The sequence below is a fragment of the Bombina bombina genome, chromosome 2 (assembly GCF_027579735.1).
Source record: "Bombina bombina isolate aBomBom1 chromosome 2, aBomBom1.pri, whole genome shotgun sequence".
NCBI classification, from domain to species: Eukaryota; Metazoa; Chordata; class Amphibia; order Anura; family Bombinatoridae; genus Bombina; species Bombina bombina.
The window spans coordinates 373,229,128-373,252,819 of NC_069500.1; the positions used below are offsets into that span (position 1 = coordinate 373,229,128).

The 23,692-nt window shown below is 41.1% G+C and overlaps 1 protein-coding gene across 1 annotated transcript in view; it reads right to left on the reverse strand.

Annotated features, from left to right (window-relative positions):
- DHX37 (DEAH-box helicase 37) overlaps positions 1-23,692 on the reverse strand; it is a 324,396-nt gene that overhangs the window by 263,987 nt on the left and 36,717 nt on the right. Inside the window, exon 8 of the mRNA XM_053701847.1 lies at positions 7,251-7,347. Within this exon, the coding sequence (XP_053557822.1) occupies positions 7,251-7,347 (97 nt within the window). The remainder of the gene's footprint in view (positions 1-7,250; positions 7,348-23,692) is intronic.

Sequence of the window (23,692 nt, forward strand, 5' to 3'; positions counted from 1 at the left end):
GTCTCCCCCTCAACCATTTCACACAGGTATTCACACCAATATGTTGCAGCACCAGCAACGGCCGCTGCTGGCCGAAAAACAAACCCTGTGTGCTGAAACATCTTTCTCAGCATGTTTTCCAGCTTTTTATCCATGGGCTCTTTAAACTACAAAATATCCTCGAGGGGAATAGTCGTCCGCTTCGCGAGCGTAGACATAGCCCCATCCACCTTAGGGATGGTCCCCCACAGCTCAAGCTGAGAGTCCGGAACAGGGAACAGTTTTTTAAAAGAAGGGGAAAAGGAAGAACCTAATTGCTCCCATTCGTTCTTAATAATATTAGCTATCTTAACGGGAAAGACTGAGGTACTACCCTTTCCTCGTATACCTTGTCAAGCTTAGGAATCACAGAGTCCTCTATCGCTTGCGCGTTTGGCTGGACTAACTTTATTTATTAAAAGGCACCTTTATACCACCAATGGCTGGGTCACTCACCACCTCCTAGGACCCGGACTACAGAAACTGCTAAGTCTCCTGCGCTACAGATCAACAGGAAAGGATAGATAGCCTTCACTCAGTAACATGGAATGCCTGGCAGGACCGCCCCTGCACTAGGGAAAAACGCGCCTAAAAATGGTTGTTCAAAGTTTCCGCAAGTAACCTGAAAGTTCCACACATTGCCAGAGCCTCATCTCGCACCTGTCAGGATTCTTTCCTGTCTTTGCACATTACTACCTGTCCCTTTAATTGCAATACCTTTCCCTTTACAAGGCTCTTCCTTCCTATACGAATTGCTGGATTAATGAGGAACGTTTCCTAGGAAGCCTCATTCTCATTGCCTCAGTACCTTTACTTGCTGCATACTTAGAACCGGGAACCTGTTAAGTTGTTTGGAACAGTATCCTGTTTGAATCTGCATCACAGCCTTTCCGTAGGAGAAACTTCTTTCCACTTTAACTTCACTATCGCTGTCTCAGCTGACGTCATCAGCTGCAGCCGCTGCTCCGGCTTCCCCCACGCCTACACAGAGTTTCCTGCACGCTCCGGTCAGTGTTACAACAGAGTTCCAAACAGACTGCCGATTCCTGCACTGCTATTTCAGGTCGTATGTTAAATTACTGTTCCTAGTTAAAGTGTATAGGTATACCTTACAAAACGGCCTAGGTATTAAGCTCCTATACGGATTGTTTATTCATTCAAATATTTCCTTAAACTCATCTCTTTGTGCTATCTGAATCTGCCACCAAAACTACCACATCAGATTAACCGCTGTGATTCTCCGATTTAACCTTGTGGCTATAAAAAGACAGAAGGGCAACTTTTCGCTATAGTGCATAGTTGTTGCCTTTTCTGTCACAAAACAACATATTCAGATTTAAAATACTAGTGTTACTAAAATATTAACTGAACCACTACATATTACTAACTAGTTAATATTAGAGGTGCGACATATTAATCCAGCCTTATATAAAGGAAAAATATTACTACCACTATGGACCCACAAGAGGTGGTTAACCAGGTAGTAGTCCTCACCCAAAGGGTAGACGTTTTATCCCAGACAATAAGGGACTTACAAACAGAAAAACAAACGGTTAAAGACTGTTTGAGACATTTATTTAGCAAAACCTACACTAACAGAGTCCCGCCCAGAACCACAGGTGTCTTTGCCTGACGAATTTGCAGGTAACAGGTCACTTTTCAAAGAATTTAAAAATGCTTGTTTGTTACTTTGAGTTTAAACCAAAAACCTATCCTACAGATAGGATAAAGGGTATTGACTATTTCGTATTTAAGAGGGGATCCACGATCCCATATTAAATTACCTAAACAATTTGTTAAAGGCTATGTCAGCTATCTATGATGACCCGTTAAAGCAGAACACTGCAGAGATTTCCTTACGATCACTTAGGCAAGGAAGACATGCCGTAGAAGATTACATTGCCCAGTTCAGGATACATGGCAAGGAGTCTGAATGAAATGAAGCATCACTTAAAAACCAGTTTAGATTAGGATTGTCAGATGACATTAAGGATGAACTCTCACGTATAGGAATCCCTGAGAGTTTGGAGGATTAATTCGATATTTCAACTACCATAGACAGACGCCTTAGAGAACGTCGCCTGGAGAGAGCTGGTACAACCTCATCTTACAGGAAACATCCTTTAGCTCCACCTGTCCCTAAGGATTCAGAGACACCAATAGACATTGGATTTATCAGAGGACCGCTTACTACCGCTTCTAGTGAACTGAAGTGAAGACTTGTCCTATTTTGAAGAAGACAAAGTCTGGTATGATTTCTGAACCTGCTCTTGCACTCACAAATAATTGCAGCACTACTATATACTGTATATTACCTTATCTTTTTCTCTTACAGTGGGATCAGTCCAGATTAGAGAGGGTAAAGCTAGAATAGATACTGGCGCCTGTGGTAACTACATAGACAAAGAGTTTGTATCAAAAAATAAAATACCTATACTCACTAAAAGTGTCCCTGTTTCAGTCAATCTAATTGATGGTAAACCTATTTCCTCTGGACCAATCACTCAACAGACCATACCATTACTTATTAGTATTCACACTTGTCATAGAGAAATACTTTCATTTAACGTACTAACTGTTCCGGACTCTCAGCTTGAGCTGTGGGGGACCATCCCTAAGGTGGATGGGGCTATGTCTACGCTCGCGAAGCGGACGACTATTCCCCTTGAGGATAGTTTGTCGTTTAAAGAGCCCATGGATAAAAACCTGGAAAACATGCTGAGAAAGATGTTTCAGCACACAGGTATGGCTTGGCTTACTCTTCACCAACCTACCTTTAACTGGCATGACAGGTCTATACAGCTAGAATCACATTTCTGCACTAAAACAGATCATGTTAGTTTCCAATCCAGAACTCACAAATTACACAGATTTTTCTGATGTATTCAATAAAAAGGAAGCCGAGACCCATCCTCCTCACAGGCCCTACGACTGCCCAATAGACCTCCTCCCAGGTGCTTCTATCCCTTACGGCCATGTTTAACCCCTCTCTAAACCAGAATTGGAACACCTGAAGGATTATATACAGGACAACCTAAGCAAAGGCTTCATTAGACCCTCTACATCCACAGCAGGGGCAGGTATTTTTTTTTGTAAAAAATAAGGACAACTCTTTAAGACCCATAATAGATTATCGGGAACTCAATAAGAGGACTCGAAAAAATTGTTACCCATTACCCCTGAACTGATTGAGAGGTTACGTGGTACTGTCGTCTTCCCCAAATTGGACCTCAGAGGAGCCTATAACCTCGTAAGAATTAGAGCCGGTGATGATTGGCTGGCATCTTTCCGTACTCGCTACAGGTTGTTGAATATACCGTTATGCCTTTCGGACTCTGTAACGCTCCGGCGACATTCCAATGTTTTATAAACAACATTTTTAGGGATATTCTGGATGTATTCATTGTGGTTTACCTATACATTTTAAATCTTTTCTAAGATGTAGGAACAACACATCACTCACGTCAGAACTGTACTAGCCAGATTACGTAGTCATAGACTTTATGCAAAATTAGAAAAGTGTACATTTAATGCTAAACAGGTTTCCTTTCTAGGTTACCGTATATCAGAAAACGGTATCATGATGGAAGACACAAAAATTCAAGCAGTTATGCATTGGCCTACTCTAAACGAAAGGAAGTCCAGAGATTACTTTTGTTTTGCGAATTTCTATTGCAAATTTATACATAACTTCGCAGCTGTAGCTAAACCATTGACTGACTTAACCAAATACGACAAACCATTTCACTGGACCTCAAACATTCAATTGGTTTTTAAAAACTCGAATCTATTTTTACCACAGCACCAGCATTACGCTTCCCAGAATCAAATTTATAGTTCATCCTAGAGGTGGACGCTTCAGAATTTGCCATCAGGGCACTCCTCTCACAAAAACATTCAGTAAAAGATATCATGCACCCAGTGGCATTTATTCTAGGGTCATGACACAAGCTGAGAGAAACTACCCCGTAGGGGAAAAAGAACTTAAACTTAAAAGCTCATTCGAACAATGGCGACACTTACTCAAAGGCGCTTCTCAGCCTATTATAGTGTTAACAGATCATAAGAATCTTCAATACTTACAGCACTGTATAACATTGTCCGCACAACAATTACGTTTGAGTCTCTACTTTTCGCGTTTCGATTTAGTTATCACCTACCGACCTGGCAAAAGGAACGGGAAGGCTGATGCTCTTTCAAGAATGGATACCAAACCATTGGTCCATAACAAACCCTCTACAGTCATCTCCAAGGACAACTTCTTGGGTATCCTTTTCCAAACTATTAAGGTGATTAAAAAAGATCTTTCTAATCCCTCACAATTACTTTAACAGTTGGATGATGGTTTACTGTAGTATAACACAAAACTTTATATCCTTGATGTCATGAGATTAGAAGTAGTGAATTCCACCCATAACTCCCCTCTTGCTGGACATTTAGGGTATCCGAAAACTCTAGAGCTGTTACAGCGTTTCTGTTGGTGGCCTTCAATGACCTCTTTTGTCAAGGAATATGTTGCCAAATGTTCAGTATGTTCCACCTCAAAAGCTTCCCATCAACTGCCAGTCGGTCTCCTACAGCCTTACCCGGTTCCAAAGGCTCCATGGACGGATGTTTCAACTATTTTTGTAGTCGTAGACATGTTCTCTAAAATGGCACATTTCCTGCCACTATCAGCAATTCCGACTGCTCAACAGACAGCAGAAATATTCATTAAGGAGATAGTACACTTACATGGTTTACCTACTTCAATTCTTAGTGATAGGGGGTCCCAATTTACCTCTACATTTTGGAAACAACTCTGCAAGGCTTTACATATCACCCAGAAATTGACCACCTCCTATCACCCACAGATCAACGGCCAAACCAAGAGGACGAACCAATGGATAGAACAGTTCTTACGATGCTACTGTTCACACCAACAGCATGATTGGGCCACCTATCTTCCGCTTGCAGAGTTTGCATATATTAATGCAAAAAGCTCAACTACCAATCAATCCCCATTCTTCATAAATTATGGGTTACATCCTCGGATGAACTACTACCCTCGTGTAGAGGCAACCTGTCCTAAAGTTAACAATCTCATCAATGACATTACTCAAAATTTCTCTGTTATCCAGAACAACATCCAACATGCACAATCTACACAGAAGACATACTATGATCTAAGACATAGACCTCGGCCTTCTTACAGCATCAGACAAAAGGTCTGGTTGTCAACCAAGAATATCAGACTGCAAACGCCGTCTAGGAAACTTAGTAGATTGTTCATAGGACCATTTCCTATAATTGCTCTCCCTAACCCTGTTACCGTTACCCTGCAACTGCCAGATTCATATAAACTGCATCCTACCTTTCACGTCTCCTTGATCAAACCCTGTCATAACCCAGACTCAAACCCTACAATAGTTCCAATCTCCACATCTCTTGACACAGAGTATGAGGTTCACAGTATATTATATTCCTGCAGGCACCGTGGCATCCTTGAATATTTAGTCCATTGGAAAGGTTATGATCATGCAGAAGACTCCTGGGAGCCAGCCACCAACCTTAATGCCCCCAGATTAGTACCAATATTTCATAGACGGAACCCTGATTGCGGTTCCTTTTTTAGGGGGACTATGTCAGGATTCTTTACTGTCTTTGCACATTACTACCTGTCCCTTTAATTGCAATACACCTTTCCCTTTAGAAGGCTCTTCCTTCCTATACGAATTGCTGGATTAATGAGGAACGTTTCCTAGGAAGCCTCATTTTCATACTCTTGCCTCACTACATTTACTTGCTGCATACTTAGAACCGGGAACCTGTTAAGTTGTTTGGCACAGTATCCTGTTTGAATCTGCATCGCAGCCTTTCCGTAGGAGAAACTTCTTTCCACTTTAACTTCACTATCGCTGTTGTCATCAGCTGCAGCCGCTGCTCCGCCTTGTCTCACTATCCCAGACGCCTACACAGAGTTTCCTGCACACTCCGGTCAGCGCTACAACTGAGTTCCAAACAGACTGCCGATTCCTGCACTGCTATTTCAGGTCGTATGTTAAATTACTGTTCCTAGTTAAAGTGTATAGGTATACCTTACAAAACGGCCTAGGTATTAAGCTCCTATACGGATTGTTTATTCATTCAAATATTTCCTTAAACTCATCTCTTTGTGTTATCTGAATCTGCCACCAAAACGACCACATTAACCGCTGTGATTCTCTGATTTAACCTTGTGTCTATAAAAAGACAGAAGGGCAACTTTTCCCTATAGTGCATAGTTGTTGCCTTTTCTGTCACAAAATAACATATTCAGATTTAAATACTAGTGTTACTAAAATATTTACTGAACCACTACATATCACTATCTAGTTAATATTAGAGGTGTGACACTAACGCAGTAATGACACAATAAACAATATCATGTATAACCCCCCCCCCCTGTTCAATAATCCCCCTTCCAGGAATATTAACCCCTGATTCTGTAAAGATGAAAAGGCGCCACACTGTGACCCCGTCTTCTATGTTATCATTATTAATAAAAAAATGAAACTATCTTACCAGAATCTACGCCATGGAACAGGAACACGGCCCTTCAAGTGTGACAGGTTAGTAGCCTCGCTCCTGACATGGACTTGAGTGAAGAAAGTAGGCAGCGAAACTCGTCAACGCTGATTGCTTATGGAGCTGTTAATATGAGTCGGGATGATTTCGCAAAAAGACTCTCCCTGCATCTCCGGACTCAAGCTTTCACCCATGCTCTCACTGAGAGGCTGACAGGACTACTTAAAACTCCAGTCCCACTGCGAAGAGTACTACCCTCCATAAGAGACTACTCCGAAACTCCGGTACTCCCCTGCCATCCTCCTGTAACGAAAGGCAAAGAATGACTGGGGGATGAGGGGAGTGGGGGAGGTATTTAAGCCTTTGGCTGGGTTGTCTTTGCAAACTCCTGGTGGCCAGGTTCTTAATTCCCACAAGTAATGAATGAAGCCGTGGACTCTCATCCCCTTTAGATGGAAATTGGTATTTCAGGCTGGAAAACTCTTCTGGAGAAGGCCATTCTAATACGTTAAACTTTTGTGAAAGGGGGAAAAAAAAAAAAAAAACTTACAAATGAAAGCAGACCTTGCTAGTACACAACCCAATTATTAAAATAATCTTTCCCTGCACCACATCCTTTTCTCCTGCAGCTTAAGTACTAAGCTTATAACATAATAAAAAAGAGGCATTTTATAACACAACCTTACCTTCTGAATTTCTTTAAGCAGAACACCATCAGTCATAAACTTGATTTTAGTTTCATCAGACACATTGCCTTCATATCGTATTTGATAAGAAACAACCCTAAATGGAAAATAAACACAGCCTATGAAAAATTATAAAAGGTTGACAGGTTATAGTAGCAAAAATGTTTATTAAAAGTACCTTACCTGGGTTTGTAGGCTAGATCTTATAAACAAACATATTTGATAAGGTTGAACAGTTAGAAAATAGCATAAAATAGATCTATTTAGTCTACATGAGGACATTTTAAAACAAGAAAATAACAAAAGTGATGGTAATTCCAATCGTTTAACAAATGCTAGGATTTACCATCACTAAAAATCAAGGGGAATTTAAGTGATCATATCTATAAAAAAAAAAAAAGGGGGGTGCTAAAAAAACTCACTGTTTCTGTGCCGTGGCACAGCGCTAAACTCAACGGCTACGACCGCCTACCCGTCTCCTTCAATGAGGTGACGTTTGCACCTCTGAACCAATAGCCGTGCATGTCAACTGACAGGGTTCTCTATGCACGCACAGCTATTGGTTCAGAGCTGCAAGCAGCACCTCATTGGTAGAAGGTCGATGTGCCATGGGTGGCCGGAGCCGCTGAGTTAAGCACTTAAATATGATCACAAACTCCCCTTAAACTCCATTTATAAATCCCAATGTTTTACATTAAATGTACATCATTGGAAAGGATATTAGTTAAGAGAGACACTCTTAAAGGGACAGTATACTCCAATTTTCAACTTTATAACTGCATGTAATAGACACTAAAATAAAGAATAATACGCACAGATACTGATATAAAAATCCAGTATATAACAGTTTAAAAACTGACATAGAAGCTTCTAGTTTAGCTCTGTTTAAAATATTACTGGAACACCCACTGTAAGTGGGAAATAGACACTCCCCCTTCCTTTGCATATGAAAGACCCTTTAGACAAATAGAAGCAAGCTGAAGAAGGTATACGTCGGTATTCTCCTAAAACTTTGGGGCTTGGTTAGGACACTGATTAAAAATAAGCAAAACTATCCATTTTTTAAAAAACAAAACTGCATGCGCTATATAAATGGATCATCTACAAACAAACTGATTCAAAGAAAAATCTAGTGTATAATGTTCCTTTAAGTATTAGCTAGGGCATGAGTGAAAAAAATACGGAATTTTGGATTTAAATTTCTAGTTTTCTTGGCTAAACTCACCAGCATGGAGAGAAATCAACAGCTTATTTTACTGAGTCTTCTTAACATAATGCATATTACTGATCTCCCCTTAATGCCTTTAAACCATTCCTGAGAGTTTAAAAAAAAAAAAAAACATTTTTCTGTTCTGCTGTCGAATAATGAATACAAATTTTGCTTTCCACCGAAACCTGCTCAACTTTTTAAAATAAAGAATAGCAGAGGCCTGCCCCTTTAAAGTGCTAAAATGTAAACGTTGTTGGCAGTAATCAAGTAAAAACTGTAGGAGAGTTGATGCATTAACCTTTTCGGAAAAGCTTTCCATAACACTTTAGGGTGTGAAATAGTAGGCCAAAGATTAAATTATATTAAAGGGACACTGAACCCAAATTTTTTCTTTCGTGATTCAGATAGAGCATGACATTTTAAGCAACTTTCTAATTTACTCCTTTTATCAAATTTCCTTTATTCTCTTGGTATCTTTATTTGAAATGCAAGAATGTAAGTTTAGATGCCGGCTCATTTTTGGTTAACAACCTGGGTTGTTCTTGCCGATTGGCGAGTGCTGAATAAAAAAAAAAAAAAAAGCTTAGATGCCTTTTTCAAAATAAGATAGCAAGAGAACGAAGAAAAATTGATAATAGGAGTAAATTAGAAAGTTGCTTAAAATTGCATGCTCTATCGGAATCACAAAAGAAAAAACTTGGGTTCAGTGTCCCTTTAAGGGAGAACATATATTTTTTCAGGGTCTTTTGATGTTTTTTTCAGCCTTAAAAATGTTTCGTGCATAATCTGCTAAATGGACATAGAACTCAAATACAATTTTAAAAAACTTTTAAATGTACTTCTATTATCAGATTAGCTTCTTTCTCTTGCTATATATCTTGTTGAAGGAGCAGCAACACACTACTGGGAGCTAGCTGAACACATCGGGTAAGTCAATGATAAGAGACATATATGAGCAGCCACCAATCACAGCTAGCTCCAAGTAGTGCACTGTTGCTCCTAAGCCTACATAGGTATGCTTTTCAACAGAGGATAGAAAGAGAATAAAGCAACTTGAATAATATAAGTAAATTGTAAAGTTTAAAATTGCATGCTCTATCTGAATCATGAACATTTAAATTTTGACTTTGCTGTCCCTTTAAGGGCAAATTAAAAGACATTTTATTTGGAATACTTGACTTTTCTTCAATCCAATCTAATGAAGTAGATGCCTGGCTTTCTAAACCTAGTTTAAAAAGTGAAATAATATGGTTTCATTTGTATGTCTTCATCAGCTTCTTAAGGAAAGCAAAGTGTAGCAAAGATTCCTCCAATAATCTCTCCAATACTTTTAGAACAAAAGTTCTCAATACCCCAAAAGGTTCATTACAGAGAACATCATTTTTTTCTGTGTAGTAAACATTCTTAATATCTATCTGGAAACCTAAAAAGGTGACCCTTGTCTGAGGAATCAAGGAACGTTTTGGTAAATTGATCCTCCAACCATGTCTTTGAAGAAACAACATTAGTTGATTCGTGTGAGATTCAGCAAAATGTAAAGACTGAGCTAGTACCAAGATATCGTCCAAATAAGGAAAGACTGCAATACCCTGTTATCTGATTAGAGAGTAGGGCACCGAGAACCTTCGAAAAAATTATTGGAGCTGTCGCTAGGCCAAATGGTAGAGGCAGAAATTGGTAATGCTTGTCTAGAAAAGAGAATCTCAAAAACCGATGGTGGTCTGGATGAATCGGAATATGAAGATATGCATCCTGTAAGTCTATCGTGGACATATAATGACCTTGCTGAACAAAAGGTAGAATAGTCCTTATAGTCACCATTTTGAAAGTTGGCACTTTTACAAAACGATTAAAAAAATTTCAGATCCAGAACTGGCCTGAATTAAATTTTCTTTCTTTGGGACAATAAATAGATTTGAATAAAACCCCAGACCATGTTCCTGAAAAGGAACTGGTATGATTACCCCTGAAAGCTCTAGATCTAAAAACACACTCCAGAAAAGCCTGAGACTTCACTGGATTTGCTGGAATGTGTGAGAGAAAAAAAAATCTTCTCACAGCAGGTCTTACTCTGAATCCTATTCGATACCCTTGAGAGACAATACTCTGAATCCACCGATTTTGGACAGAATCTGCCCAAATGTTTTGGAAAAAATGTAATCTGCCCCCTGGAATGAGGGCCGCACCTTCATGCAGACTTGGGAGGTGGCTTTGGTTTCTTAAAAGGCTTGGATTTATTCCAACTTGAAGGTTTCCAATTGGAACCAGATTCTTTGGGGGAAGGGTTGGCTTTCATTTCCTTATTCTGTCGAAAAGAAAGAAAACGATTAGAAGCTTTAGATTTACCCTTAGGTCTTTTAGCCTGAGGCAAAAAAAATCCCTTCAATTGAATCCAACTGAGAACCAAATAAATTGTTACCTTGGAAAGAAAGAGATAGTAATCTAGACTTAGATACCATGTCAACATTCCAATATTTAAGCCACAAAGCTCTTCTAGCTAAAATAGCTAAAGACATAGATTTAACATCAATTTTGATTATATCAAAAATAGCATCACAGATAAAATGATTAGCATGTTGAAACAAGCGAACAATGCTAGACAAATCAGAAACTGTTTCCTGTTGCGCTAAGCTTTCCAACCAAAAGGTTGATGCAGCTGCAACATCAGCCATGGATATAGCAGGCCTAAGAATATAGACAGAAAATAAGCATTCCTTAGATAAGATTCAAGTTTCCTATCTAAAGGATCCTTAAAAGAAGTATGATCTTCTATAGGAATAGTAGTACGTTTGGCAAGAGTAGAAATAGCACCATCAACTTTGGAGTTTTGGGGAAAAAAATCCCCAATCTAGCTGCTGGCAAAGGATACAACTCCTTAAACCTAGAAGAAGGAATAAAAGAAGTACCAGGCCTATTCCATTCCTTGGAAATCATATCAGGAATAGCATCAAAAACTGGAAAAACCTCTGGAGTAACCACAGGAGGTTTGTAAACAGAATTTAAACGTTTACTAATTTTAGTATCACAAGGACTAGATTCCTCAATATCCAAAGTAACAAACACTTCTTTTAATAATTTATGAATATACTCCATCTTAAAGAGATAAGTAGATTTGTCAGTGTCAATATCTGAGGTAGGATCTTCTGAATCAGATATATCCTCATCAGAGAAGGATAATTCAGAATGTTGTCGGGCATTTGAAATTTCATCAATCTCATGAGAAGTTTTAAAAGACCTTTTACATTTATTAGAAGGGGGAATAGCAGACAAAGCCTTCTGAATCGCATCAGCAATAAAATCTTTAATATTCCCTGGGATATCATGTACATCAGATGTTGAAGGAACAACAGGCATTGTACTAGTACTGATGGATACATTCTTTGCATGCAAAAGCTTGTCATGACAAATGTTACATACTATAGCTGGAGATATAATCTCCACAAATTTACAACAGATACACTTAGCTTTGGTAGAACTGTTATCAGGCAGCATGATTCCAACAGTGATTTCTGAGACAGGATCAAATTGAGACATATTGCAAATGTAAGAGAAAAAAACAACATATAAAGCAAAATGATCAATTTCCTTATATGGCAGTTTCAGGAATGGGAAAATTGCAAACATAGCCCTCTGAGCATAAAAAAAGAGCAAGAGGCATATAGGAAGTGGGGTTTAAATAATTAAATTATTTGGCGCCAAGAATGACGCACAACGCAAATGAAATTTTTTGGCGCCAACGACAACCGGAAATGATGCAACTCTGGTCATGGCAGACGCAACCTTGTGCAAGGAAACATGGCATCAACTAACACGCCGAAAATGACGAATTTGCGTCACCGAACGTACCTTTGCACCAAAAAATTCTCGCGACAAGAATGGCGCAATAAATATCCGCATTTTGCGACCTTGTGAGCCCAGTTTTGCATGCGAAATTAATGAAAAAGCAGTCAATTTTGAAGAAAAGACTATACCCCAGGTAAGAAAAAATAACTTCCTAAATATATTTCCCAATTTGAAACTGATAGTCTGCAAAAAGGAAATATACATAAACCTGACTCATGGCAAATATAAGTACAATACATATATTTAAAACTTTATATTAAAGGGACAGTCAACACCAGAATTTTTGTTGATTTAAAAGATAGATAATCCCTTAATTAACAATTCCCCAGTTTTGCATAACCAACACATTTATAATTATACACGTTTTACCTCTGTAATTACCTTGTATCTAAGCCTCAGCAGACTGCCCCCTTATTTCAGTTCTTTTGACAGACTTGCAGTTTAGCCAATCAGAGCTGTCTCCATGGTAAATTCACGTGCATGCGCTCAATGTTATCTATTTGAAACATGTGAACTAATGCCCTTTAGTGGTGAAAAACTATCAAAATGCATTTAGATTAGAGGCGGCCTTCAAGGTCTAAGAAATTAGCATATGAACCTCACAAGTTTAGCTTTCAACTAAGAATACCAAGAGAACAAAGCAAAATTGGGGATAAAAGTAAATTGGAAAGTTGTTTAAAATTACATGCCCTATTTGAAACATGAAAGGTTTTTTTGGACTTGACTGTCCCTTAAATACATAAAGTGCCAAAACATAGCTGAGAGTGTCTTAAGTAATGAAAACATACTTACCAAAAGGCACCCATCCACAAGTAGCAGATAGCCAAACCAGTACTGAAACCGTATTAGTAGAGGTAATGGAATATGAGAGTATATCGTCAATCTGAAAAGGGAGGTAGGAGATGAATCTCTATGACCGATAACAGAGAACCTTTGAAAAGATTTCCCGTGAGGAAAACCATAGAATCAATTGGTGATACTCTCTTCACATCCCTCTGACAAACACTGTACTCTTAGTGGAATCGGGCTTCAAAATGCTGAGAAGCGCATATCACAGAGGAAAATCGAGCACAAACTTACTTCACCATCTCCATAGGGAGCCAAAGTTTGTAAAACTGAATTGTGGGTGTGGTGAGGGGTGTATTTATAGGCATTTTGAGGTTTGGGAAACTTTGCCCCTCCTGGTAGGATTGTATATCCCATACGTCACTAGCTCATGGACTCTTGCCAATTACATGAAAGAAAGATAATTTATGCTTACCTGATAAATTCCTTTCCTTCCTGGCAGGGAGAGTCCACAACTTCATTCCTTACTGTTGGGAAATACAACACCTGGCCACCAGGAGGAGGCAAAGACTCCCCAGCCAAAGGCTTAAATATCCCTCCCACTTCTCCTATCCCCCAGTGATTCTGCCAAGGGAACAAGTTAAAGTAGGAAAAACATCAGGGCATAAAAGGTGCCAAAAGAAAAAATATAAAAAAAGGGGCCGCCCATCAAAAAAATAAATTACGGGCGGGGTTGTGGACTCTCCCTGCCAGGAAGGAAAGGAATTTATCTGGTAAGCATAAATTATGTTTTCATTTCATAAGGCAGGGAGAGTCCACAACTTCATTCCTTATTGTTGGGAAAACTATACCCAAGCTCCAGAGGACACTGAATGAATAACGGGAGGGAACAGAAAAAAGAGGTAGACCCCATTCTGAGGGCACCACAGATGCACAACTTTTCTCCCGAAAGCTGCTTCAGCCCAAGCAAAAACACATCAAACTTGTAAAATTTAGAAAAAAAGTGTCTAAGGAAGACCAAGTAGCCGCCTTACAAATCGGATCCATTGAGGCTTTGTTCTTAAAAGCCCAATAGGTAGCCACTGCTCTAGTGGAATGAGCCGTTATCCTCTCAGGAGGCTGTGCCACTGTCTCATAAGCTAAGTGGATGACACTCCTCAAACAGAAGGATAGAGAAGACGTAGTAGCCTTCTGCCCCTTACGCTTCACCAAATAGAAGACAAACAAAGAGGAAGATTGTCTGAATTCCTTAGTAGCATGAAAATAAAACTGCAAGGCATGAACCACATCTAGATTGTGAAGGAAACGTTCCTTCGCTGAAGAAGGATTAGTATACAAGGAAGGAACAATTTCTTGATTAATGTTATGATTCAACACCACCTTTAGGAGGAACCCTAGTTTAGTGCGTAAAACCGCAAATCAGCATGAAAAACCAGGTAAGGGGGTATCACATTGCAAAGCAGAAATCTCAGAAACTCTGCACGCATAAACAATAGCCTGCTGCAAAACACTAAGAACAAGATTGAGGCTCCAGGGCGGAGCCCCAGATCTTAGCACGGGTCTGATCTTAGCCAGAGCCTTAATAAAGGACTGCACATCCATAAGGCAGAGCCCCAGATCTAAGCACGGGTCTGATCCTAGCCAGAGCCTTAATAAAAGGACTGCACATCCGTAAGCTCAGCCAATCTTTTGTGCAGTAACACCAACAGGGCCGATATCTGTCCCTTCAGGGAACTAACAGTCCATCCTGGAGAAAAGATAAAATTCTGGCAACCTTAACCTTATGCCAAGAAAAGCCACGCTCTTTACACAAGTACAAGTAAGTCCTCCACACTTTATGGTGGATACAACGAGTATCTGGCTTACAAGCTTGAACCAGAGTGTCTATAACACTCTCAGAAAACCCTCTCTTGGCTAAGACTAAGCATTCAATCTCCACGCAGTCAGCCTCAGAGAATCTAGATTTTGATGAATGAAGGGACCCTGTATCAGCAGATCTCTGCGACAAAGTAACCTCCACTGAGGAGATGAGGACATCCCCACCAGATCCGCAAATGACGTCCTTTGCGGCCACGATGGAGCAATCAAAATCACAGATGCTCGCTACTGCTTGATGCGAGCCACCACATGAAGGAGAAGCGGTAATGGAGGAAAACGATATATAAATCTAAACCTCCATGGTACTGATAGGGCATCTATCAATTCCGCTTGAGGATCCATCGACTTCGACCCGAACCTGGTTAGCTTGGTATTGAGGCAAGATGCCATGAGATCTATCTCCGGCGTCCCACACTCGCTGCATATCTCTGCAAACACCTTGGGTGAAGAGACTACTCCCCAGGGTGAAAGGATTGAAGGATTGCCTGCTGAGGAAGTCCGCTTCCCAGTTGTCCACACCCGGAATGTGGATTGCTGAAAGTGTACACTTGTGAGTCTCTGGCCACTCTAGTATCTGAGATACTTCTCTCATTGCTGGAGAACGAGGTTATATTGTCTGATTGGAATCTGATAAACTGGGACGAACCCAGAAGTGGCCAAGCCTTCAAGGCATTGAAGATTTCCAAAACTCCGACCTTGTGCCTTCTTGACTCCCCAGCCGGAAAAGGCTTGCGTCCGTAGTCACAATCTCCCAGGACGGTCTCAAAAAGCACGTGCCTTGGGACAGATGATCAGGACAGAGCCACCAGGAGAGAGAGTCTCGACAGGCTGTCCAGTACAATCTGTTGACACAGATCTGAATGGTCGCCGTTCCATTGAATCAGCTTGCATAGTTGTAAGGGTCTGAGATGGAATCTGGCAAAAGGAATCATGTCCATGCAGGAAACCATGAGCCCAATTACCTGCATACACTGAGGGTCTCGAGGAGGACTGGAGGGCAAGAAATGCAGAAGCTAGCTTGCAACGTCTCTGATCTGTGAGGAATATTGTAATATTCTCATGGTAATGAAGTCTATTATAGTTCCCAGGATATTCACCCTTGTACTTGGAGTAAGATAACTCTTTTCCAAGTTTATCTTCCTTCCATGTGATCGAAGAAGACTGAGAAGGGACTCCAAATGTTCTTCCGCTAGACGAAAATATGGTGCCTGTACCAAGATATCGTCCAGGTAAGGTGCCACTGCAATACCTCGTGTTCTGGCAACGACTAGAAGAGCCCCCAGAACCTTTGTAAATATCCTTGGAGCAGAAGAGCTATGAAGTGGAAGTGCTGGTCCAGAAAAACAAACCTCAGGAACTGAAAATGTTCCCTGTGAATCGGAACGTGAAGGTATGCATCCTTCAGGTCTATTGTGGTCATAAACTGTCCTTCCTGAACTAGAGGAAGGATTGACTGTACTGTCTCCATCTTGAAAAAGGGAACACTCAAAAACTTGTTTAGGCACTTTAGGTCCAGAATTGGACGAAAAAGTTTCCTCATCCTTTGGAACCACGAAAAGGTTTCAATAAAACCTCTTTCTGCTGTAGGTACCAGGACAATTACTCCTAGAGAGTCCAGTATGCAAACTAAGAAGGCAGACCTCTTTTCTGGTCTTGTTGAAAGACTGGAGAGTAAGAATCTGCCCCTGGGCGGTTGAGACTTAACCTATCCTGTATCCTTGAGATACAACCTCCAAGACCCAAGCATCTGAAACAAAAGAGACAGTTTGCCCCCTACACGATCCAATCCCAGATCGGGGGCCACCCCTTCATGCCGATTTGTTCTCAGCGGGATTCATAGTCTGTTTGGACTTATTCCAGGAGTGAGCAGGCTTCCAAGTACTCTTGGGATGCTCGGACTTGGAAGAGGACTGCTGTCGTTGCGACTTGTCAGCATGAAAGGAACGAAATTTAGACAGTTGCTCTCCCTTAGGACAGCTGCCACCAGTTGGGAAAAAAAAAACCTCCTATAGTGACGAAAGGCAAAGAATGACTGACTGGGGGATAGGGGAAGTGGGAGGGATATTTAAGCTTTTGGCTGGGGTGTCTTTGCCTTCTCCTGGTGGCCAGGTGTTGTATTTCCCAACAGTAAGGAATGAAGTTGTGGACTCTCCTTGCCTTATGGAAGGAAACAAATTTTAATGTTTTTTTTGTGTGTTTAGAGCAACTTTTTTCCCCAAGCGCATATATAGTGCTCACATTATAGTTACTGTCCCACTTGTAATCTAGCCAATAATCAGTACCTCTGTATACAGAATATAAAGTCCAAATACAGAGAGCAGAAATGGACAGTAAGTATGCAGGCTACACACAGTAAAAAAGCCAATAATCACAGAAAGCACACGTGTAATGGGTATCCCCGTTGTTCTACAGGCAGGGAGAGTTCACATAGCCAGTATTCAAAAATATATGAAGCTTAGGTAAATGTAAAAAGAAATCCGGACATATGCATAGCATTCAAAATACAATCCGAAAACCTCCAGTAGTTGCTGAAATCTAGGCTTTTAGCAGTGCAAACAATTTTTTTTATTGCCCCCACACTGCTTCATTTTTCACGAGAGAGAGAAAAAAACAGAATTTATGCTTACCTGATAAATTTCTCTCTCTTGTGGTGTATCCAGTCCACGGGTTCATCCTTTACTTGTGGGATATTCTCCTTCCCTACAGGAAGTGGCAAAGAGAGCACACAGCAAAACTGTCCATATAGCTCCCCCTCTAGCTCCACCCCCCAGTCATTCGACCAAAGGTTAGGAAGAAAAAGGAGAAACCATAGGGTACAGTGGTGACTGTAGTTTAAACAAAAAAATCTACCTGACTTAATAGCCAGGGCGGGCCGTGGACTGGATACACCACAAGAGAAAGAAATTTATCAGGTAAGCATAAATTCTGTTTTCTCTTGTAAGGTGTATCCAGTCCACGGGTTCATCCTTTACTTGTGGGATACCAATACCAAAGCTTTAGGACACGGATGAAGGGAGGGAACAAGACAGGTACCTTAAACGGAAGGCACCACTGCTTGCAAAACCTTTCTCCCAAAAATAGCCTCCGAAGAAGCAAAAGTATCGAATTTGTAAAATTTGTAAAAAGTATGCAGCGAAGACCAAGTCGCTGCCTTACAAATCTGTTCAACAGAAGCCTCATTTTTAAAAGCCCATGTGGAAGCCACTGCTCTGGTAGAATGAGCAGTAATTGTTTCAGGAGGCTGCTGGCTAGCAGTCTCATAGGCCAAATGGATGATGTTTTTCAGTCAAAAGGAAAGAGAGGTAGCGGTCGCCTTCTGACCTCACCCCTTACCAGAATAGATAACAAACAAAGAAGTTGTTTGTCTGAAATCCTTAGTTGCTTGTAAATAGAACTTTAAAGCACGAACCACATCAAGATTGTGTAACAGACGTTCCTTCGACGAAGGATTAGGACACAGAGAAGGAACAACAATTTCCTGGTTAATATATTTATTAGACACTACCTTAGGAAGAAAACCGGGCTTGGTACGTAAAACTACCTTATCCGCATGGAACACCAGGTAAGGTGAATCACACTGTAAAGCAGATAACTCTGAAACTCTTCGAGCAGAAGAGATAGCTACCAAAAACAAAACTTTCCAAGATAAAAGCTTAATATCTATGGAATGTAAAGGTTCAAACGGAAGCCCTTGCAGAACTGAAATAACTAAATTCAGACTCCATGGCGGAGCCACAGGTCTATAAACAGGCTTGATTCTGACTAAAGCCTGACTAAACGTTTGAACGTCTGGTACCTCTGCCAGACGTTTGTGAAAAAGAATAGACAAAGCAGATATCTGTCCCTTTAAGGAACTAGCTGATAATCCTTTCTCCAATCCATCTTGGAGAAAGGACAAAATCCTGGGAATCCTAACCTTACTCCATGAGTAACCCTTGGATTCGCACCAAAAAAGATATTTTCGCCAAATCTTATGGTAGATTTTCCTGGTGACAGGCTTTCTAGCCTGAATCAGGGTATCAATAACCGACTCAGAGAACCCACGCTTTGATAGAATTAGGCGTTCAATCTCCAAGTAGTCAGACGCAGAGAAAATAGATATGGATGTTTGAAAGGACCTTGTATTAGAAGGTCCTGCCTCATTGGTAGTGTCCATGATGGCACAGATGACATGTCCACTAGGTCTGCATACCAGGTCCTGCGTGGCCCACGCAGGCGCTATTAGAATCACCGAAGCCCTCTCCTGCTCGATTCTGGCAACCAGACGAGGGAGGAGAGGAAACGGTGGAAAAACATAGGCCAGATTGAAGGACCAAGGCGCTGCTAGAGTATCTATCAACACCTTCTGGGGATCCCGGGACCTGGACCCGTAAAGAGGAAGTTTGGTGTTCTGACGGGACGCCATCAGATCCAATTCTGGAGTGCCCCATAGCCATAGTTGTCTACTCCTGGGATGTGAATTGCTGAGAGATGGCAAAAGTGATCCTCATATATTGACCCTCCTGGATCATTGGTAAGATTGTCCGAATGGTCTCCATCTTGAATGATGGGACTCTGAGGAACTTGTTTAGAATTTTGAAATCCAGGATTGGTCTGAAAGTTCCTTCTTTTTTGGGAACCACAAACAGGTTTGAGTAAAACCCCAGCCCTTGTTCCGCAATTGGAACTGGGTGGATCACTCCCATTGTATGTAGGTCTTCTACACAGCGTAAGAACGCCTCTTTCTTTGTCGTGTCTGAAGACAGACGAGAAATATGGAACCTTCCCCTTGGAGGAGAGTCCTTGAATTCTAGAAGATATCCCTGGGATACAATCTCTAAGGCCCAGGGATCGTGTATGTCTCTTGCCCAGGCCTGAGCGAAGAGAGAGAGTCTGCCCCCTACTAGATCCGGTCCCGGATCTGGGGCTACCCCATCATGCTGTCTTGGAGGCAGCTGCAGGCTTCTTGGCCTGTTTACCCTTGTTCCAGCCTTGGTAAGGTTTCCAGGCTGCCCTGGGTTGTGAAGTGTTACCCTCTTGCTTTGCAGCAGGGGAGGATGAAGCAAGACCGCTCCTGAAATTCCGAAAGGAACAAAAATTATTTTGTTTGTTCTTCGTCTTGAAGAACTTGTCCTGGGGCCTTTTCCCCCAGTGATTTCTGAAATAATCTCTTTCAATTCAGGCCCAAAGAGGGTCTTTCCTTTGAAAGGGATGTTCAATAGTTTGGATTTTGAGGACACATCGGCCGACCAGGACTTTAGCCATAACGCCCTGCCCGCTAAAATAGCGAAACCTGAATTTTTTGCCACTAACTTAGCTAGTTGGAAAGCGGCATCTGTGATAAAAGAATTAGCCAGCTTAAGAGCCTTAATTCTGTCCATAATGTCCTCATATGAGGTCTCCGTCTGGAGCGCATCTTAAGTAAACCCTCTAACTTTTTATCCATAGGGTCTTTTAAAGCACAACTGTCTTCGATTGGTATAGTTGTGCGTTTAGCAAGTGAAGAAACAGCCCCCTCCACCTTAGGGACAGTCTGCCACGAGTCCCGCATGGGGTTAGATATGGGGAACATTTTCTTAAAAACAGGAGGGGGAACGAAGGGATACCTGGTTTATCCCACTCCCTAGTAACGATATACGCAATCCTCTTAGGGACCGGGAACACATCAGTGTAGACAGGAACTTCTAGGTACTTGTCCATTTTACACAATTTCTCTGGAACCACCATAGGGTCGCAGTCATCTAGAGTAACTAATACCTCCCTGAGCAATAAGCGGAGTTGTTCAAGTTTAAATTTAAAAGCCAACGTATCCGAGTCTGTCTGAGGAGCAACCTTTCCCGAATCGGAAATTTCTCCCTCAGACAGCACATCCCTCGCCCCCATTTCAGAGCGTTGTGAGTGTATATCGGATACGGCTACTAAAGCATCAGAATGCTCATAATCTGTTCTTAAAACGGAGTAAGGTGGGAGGGGCGTGAAATTAGGCCCCTCCCACCTTACTCCGGTGCTGTGAGGCCAAAAGAAACACTCCTAAGTGTTTTAATAATAGCCATGTGGGTAACAACCCCTGAAAGAAACCCAAAGGAACCTTCAAAGTGTCTCAAAAAACGATATTTTTCAATAAAAACCGTTTGCCATTAAGTAGTGTCAACCAGCATAAATTAGCCCTGTTATGTAAGCTAGCAATTCCATACTTAGTCTCTGAATACAGCTTACCCTTCCCTCATGGGGATCTTATCAGTATTTTCTAGCATTATCACAGTCTTGTCTAGAAATAAATGACTGAACATACCTTATTGCAGCCTAACCTGCAAACCGTTCCCCCCAACTGAAGTTTTCTTGTACTCCTCAGTCCTTTGTGGGAACAGCAGTGGATTTTAGTTACAACATGCTAAAATCATCTTCCTCCCTGCAGAAATCTTCATCTCTTTTCTGCTAGAGAGTAAATAGAGAGTAAATAGTACACACCGGTACCATTTAAAATAACTAACTTTTGCTTGTAGAAAATAAAAACTACAATTCTAAACATTCACTTTACCCTTCCGATTGCTTAGAGCCGGCAATGAGAATGACTGGGGGGTGGAGCTAGAGGGGGAGCTATATGGACAGCTCTGCTGTGTGCTCTCTTTGCCACTTCCTGTAGGGAAGGAGAATATCCCACAAGTAAAGGATGAACCCGTGGACTGGATACAGCTTACAAGAGAAAATAATAAAAAATAAAAAAATAATAATAATAATAATAATAAAATGTATGTGTATGTATATCTCAATCACACATAAACTAAATACCCACAAATGTGAAAAGGGGAACAAGATATCTTCTGTAACAAAGAAGGAAGGGAAAGAAAAGATTACTAAAACACTGACATCTAGTGTGCATACTAAGCAGAGCTACAAAAATGTAAAACAAAGTCAATTATTATGACTTTACATCACAAGTGAAAAAAACATAATTTATGCTTACCTGATAAATTCCTTTCTTCTGTTGTGTGATCAGTCCACGGGTCATCATTACTTCTGGGATATAACTCCTCCCCAACAGGAAATGCAAGAGGATTCACCCAGCAGAGCTGCATATAGCTCCTCCCCTCTACGTCAGTCCCAGTCATTCGACCAAGAATCAACGAGAAAGGAGTAACCAAGGGTGAAGTGGTGACTGGAGTATAATTTAAAAGATATTTACCTGCCTTAAAACAGGGCGGGCCGTGGACTGATCACACAACAGAAGAAAGGAATTTATCAGGTAAGCATAAATTATGTTTTCTTCTGTTATGTGTGATCAGTCCACGGGTCATCATTACTTCTGGGATACCAATACCAAAGCAAAAGTACACGGATGACGGGAGGGAAAGGCAGGCTCATTATACAGAAGGAACCACTGCCTGAAGAACCTTTCTCCCAAAAATAGCCTCCGAAGAAGCAAAAGTGTCAAATTTGTAAAATTTGGAAAAAGTATGAAGCGAAGACCAAGTTGCAGCCTTGCAAATCTGTTCAACAGAGGCCTCATTCTTAAAGGCCCAAGTGGAAGCCACAGCTCTAGTGGAGTGAGCTGTAATTCTTTCAGGAGGCTGCTGTCCAGCAGTCTCATAGGCTAAACGTATTATGCTACGAAGCCAAAAAGAGAGAGAGGTAGCAGAAGCTTTTTGACCTCTCCTCTGTCCAGAGTAAACGACAAACAAGGAAGAAGTTTGGCGAAAATCTTTAGTTGCCTGCAAGTAGAACTTGAGGGCACGAACTACATCCAGATTGTGTAAAAGACGTTCCTTCTTTGAAGAAGGATTTGGACACAAGGATGGGACAACAATCTCTTGATTGATGTTCCTGTTAGTGACTACCTTAGGTAAGAACCCAGGTTTAGTACGCAGAACTACCTTGTCTGAGTGAAAAATCAGATAAGGGGAATCACAATGTAAGGCTGATAACTCAGAGACTCTTCGAGCCGAGGAAATAGCCATTAAAAACAGAACTTTCCAAGATAACATTTTTATATCAATGGAATGAAGGGGTTCAAACGGAACACCCTGTAAAACGTTAAGAACTAAGTTTAAACTCCATGGTGGAGCAACAGCTTTAAACACAGGCTTGATCCTAGCTAAAGCCTGACAAAAGGACTGGACGTCTGGATTTTCTGACAGACGTCTGTGTAACAAGATGGACAGAGCTGAAATCTGTCCCTTTAATGAACTAGCTGATAAACCCTTTTCTAAACCTTCTTGTAGAAAAGACAGTATCCTAGCGATCCTAACCTTACTCCAGGAGTAACCTTTGGATTCGCACCAGTATAGGTATTTCCGCCATATTTTATGGTAAATCCTTCTGGTAACAGGCTTCCTAGCCTGAATTAGGGTATCAATAACCGACTCAGAAAAACCACGTTTTGATAAAATCAAGCGTTCAATTTCCAAGCAGTCAGCTTCAGAGAAGTTAGATTTTGATGTTTGAATGGACCCTGTATCAGAAGGTCCTGTCTTAGAGGTAGAGACCAAGGCGGACAGGATGACATGTCCACTAGACATGTCATCCTGGCCATGCAGGTGCTATTAGAATTACTGATGCTCTCTCCTGTTTGATTTTGGCAATCAATCGAGGAAGCAGCGGGAAGGGTGGAAACACATAAGCCATCCTGAAGTTCCAAGGTGCTGTCAAAGCATCTATCAGAACTGCTCCCGGATCCCTGGATCTGGACCCGTAGCGAGGAAGTTTGGCGTTCTGGCGAGACGCCATGAGATCTATCTCTGGTTTGCCC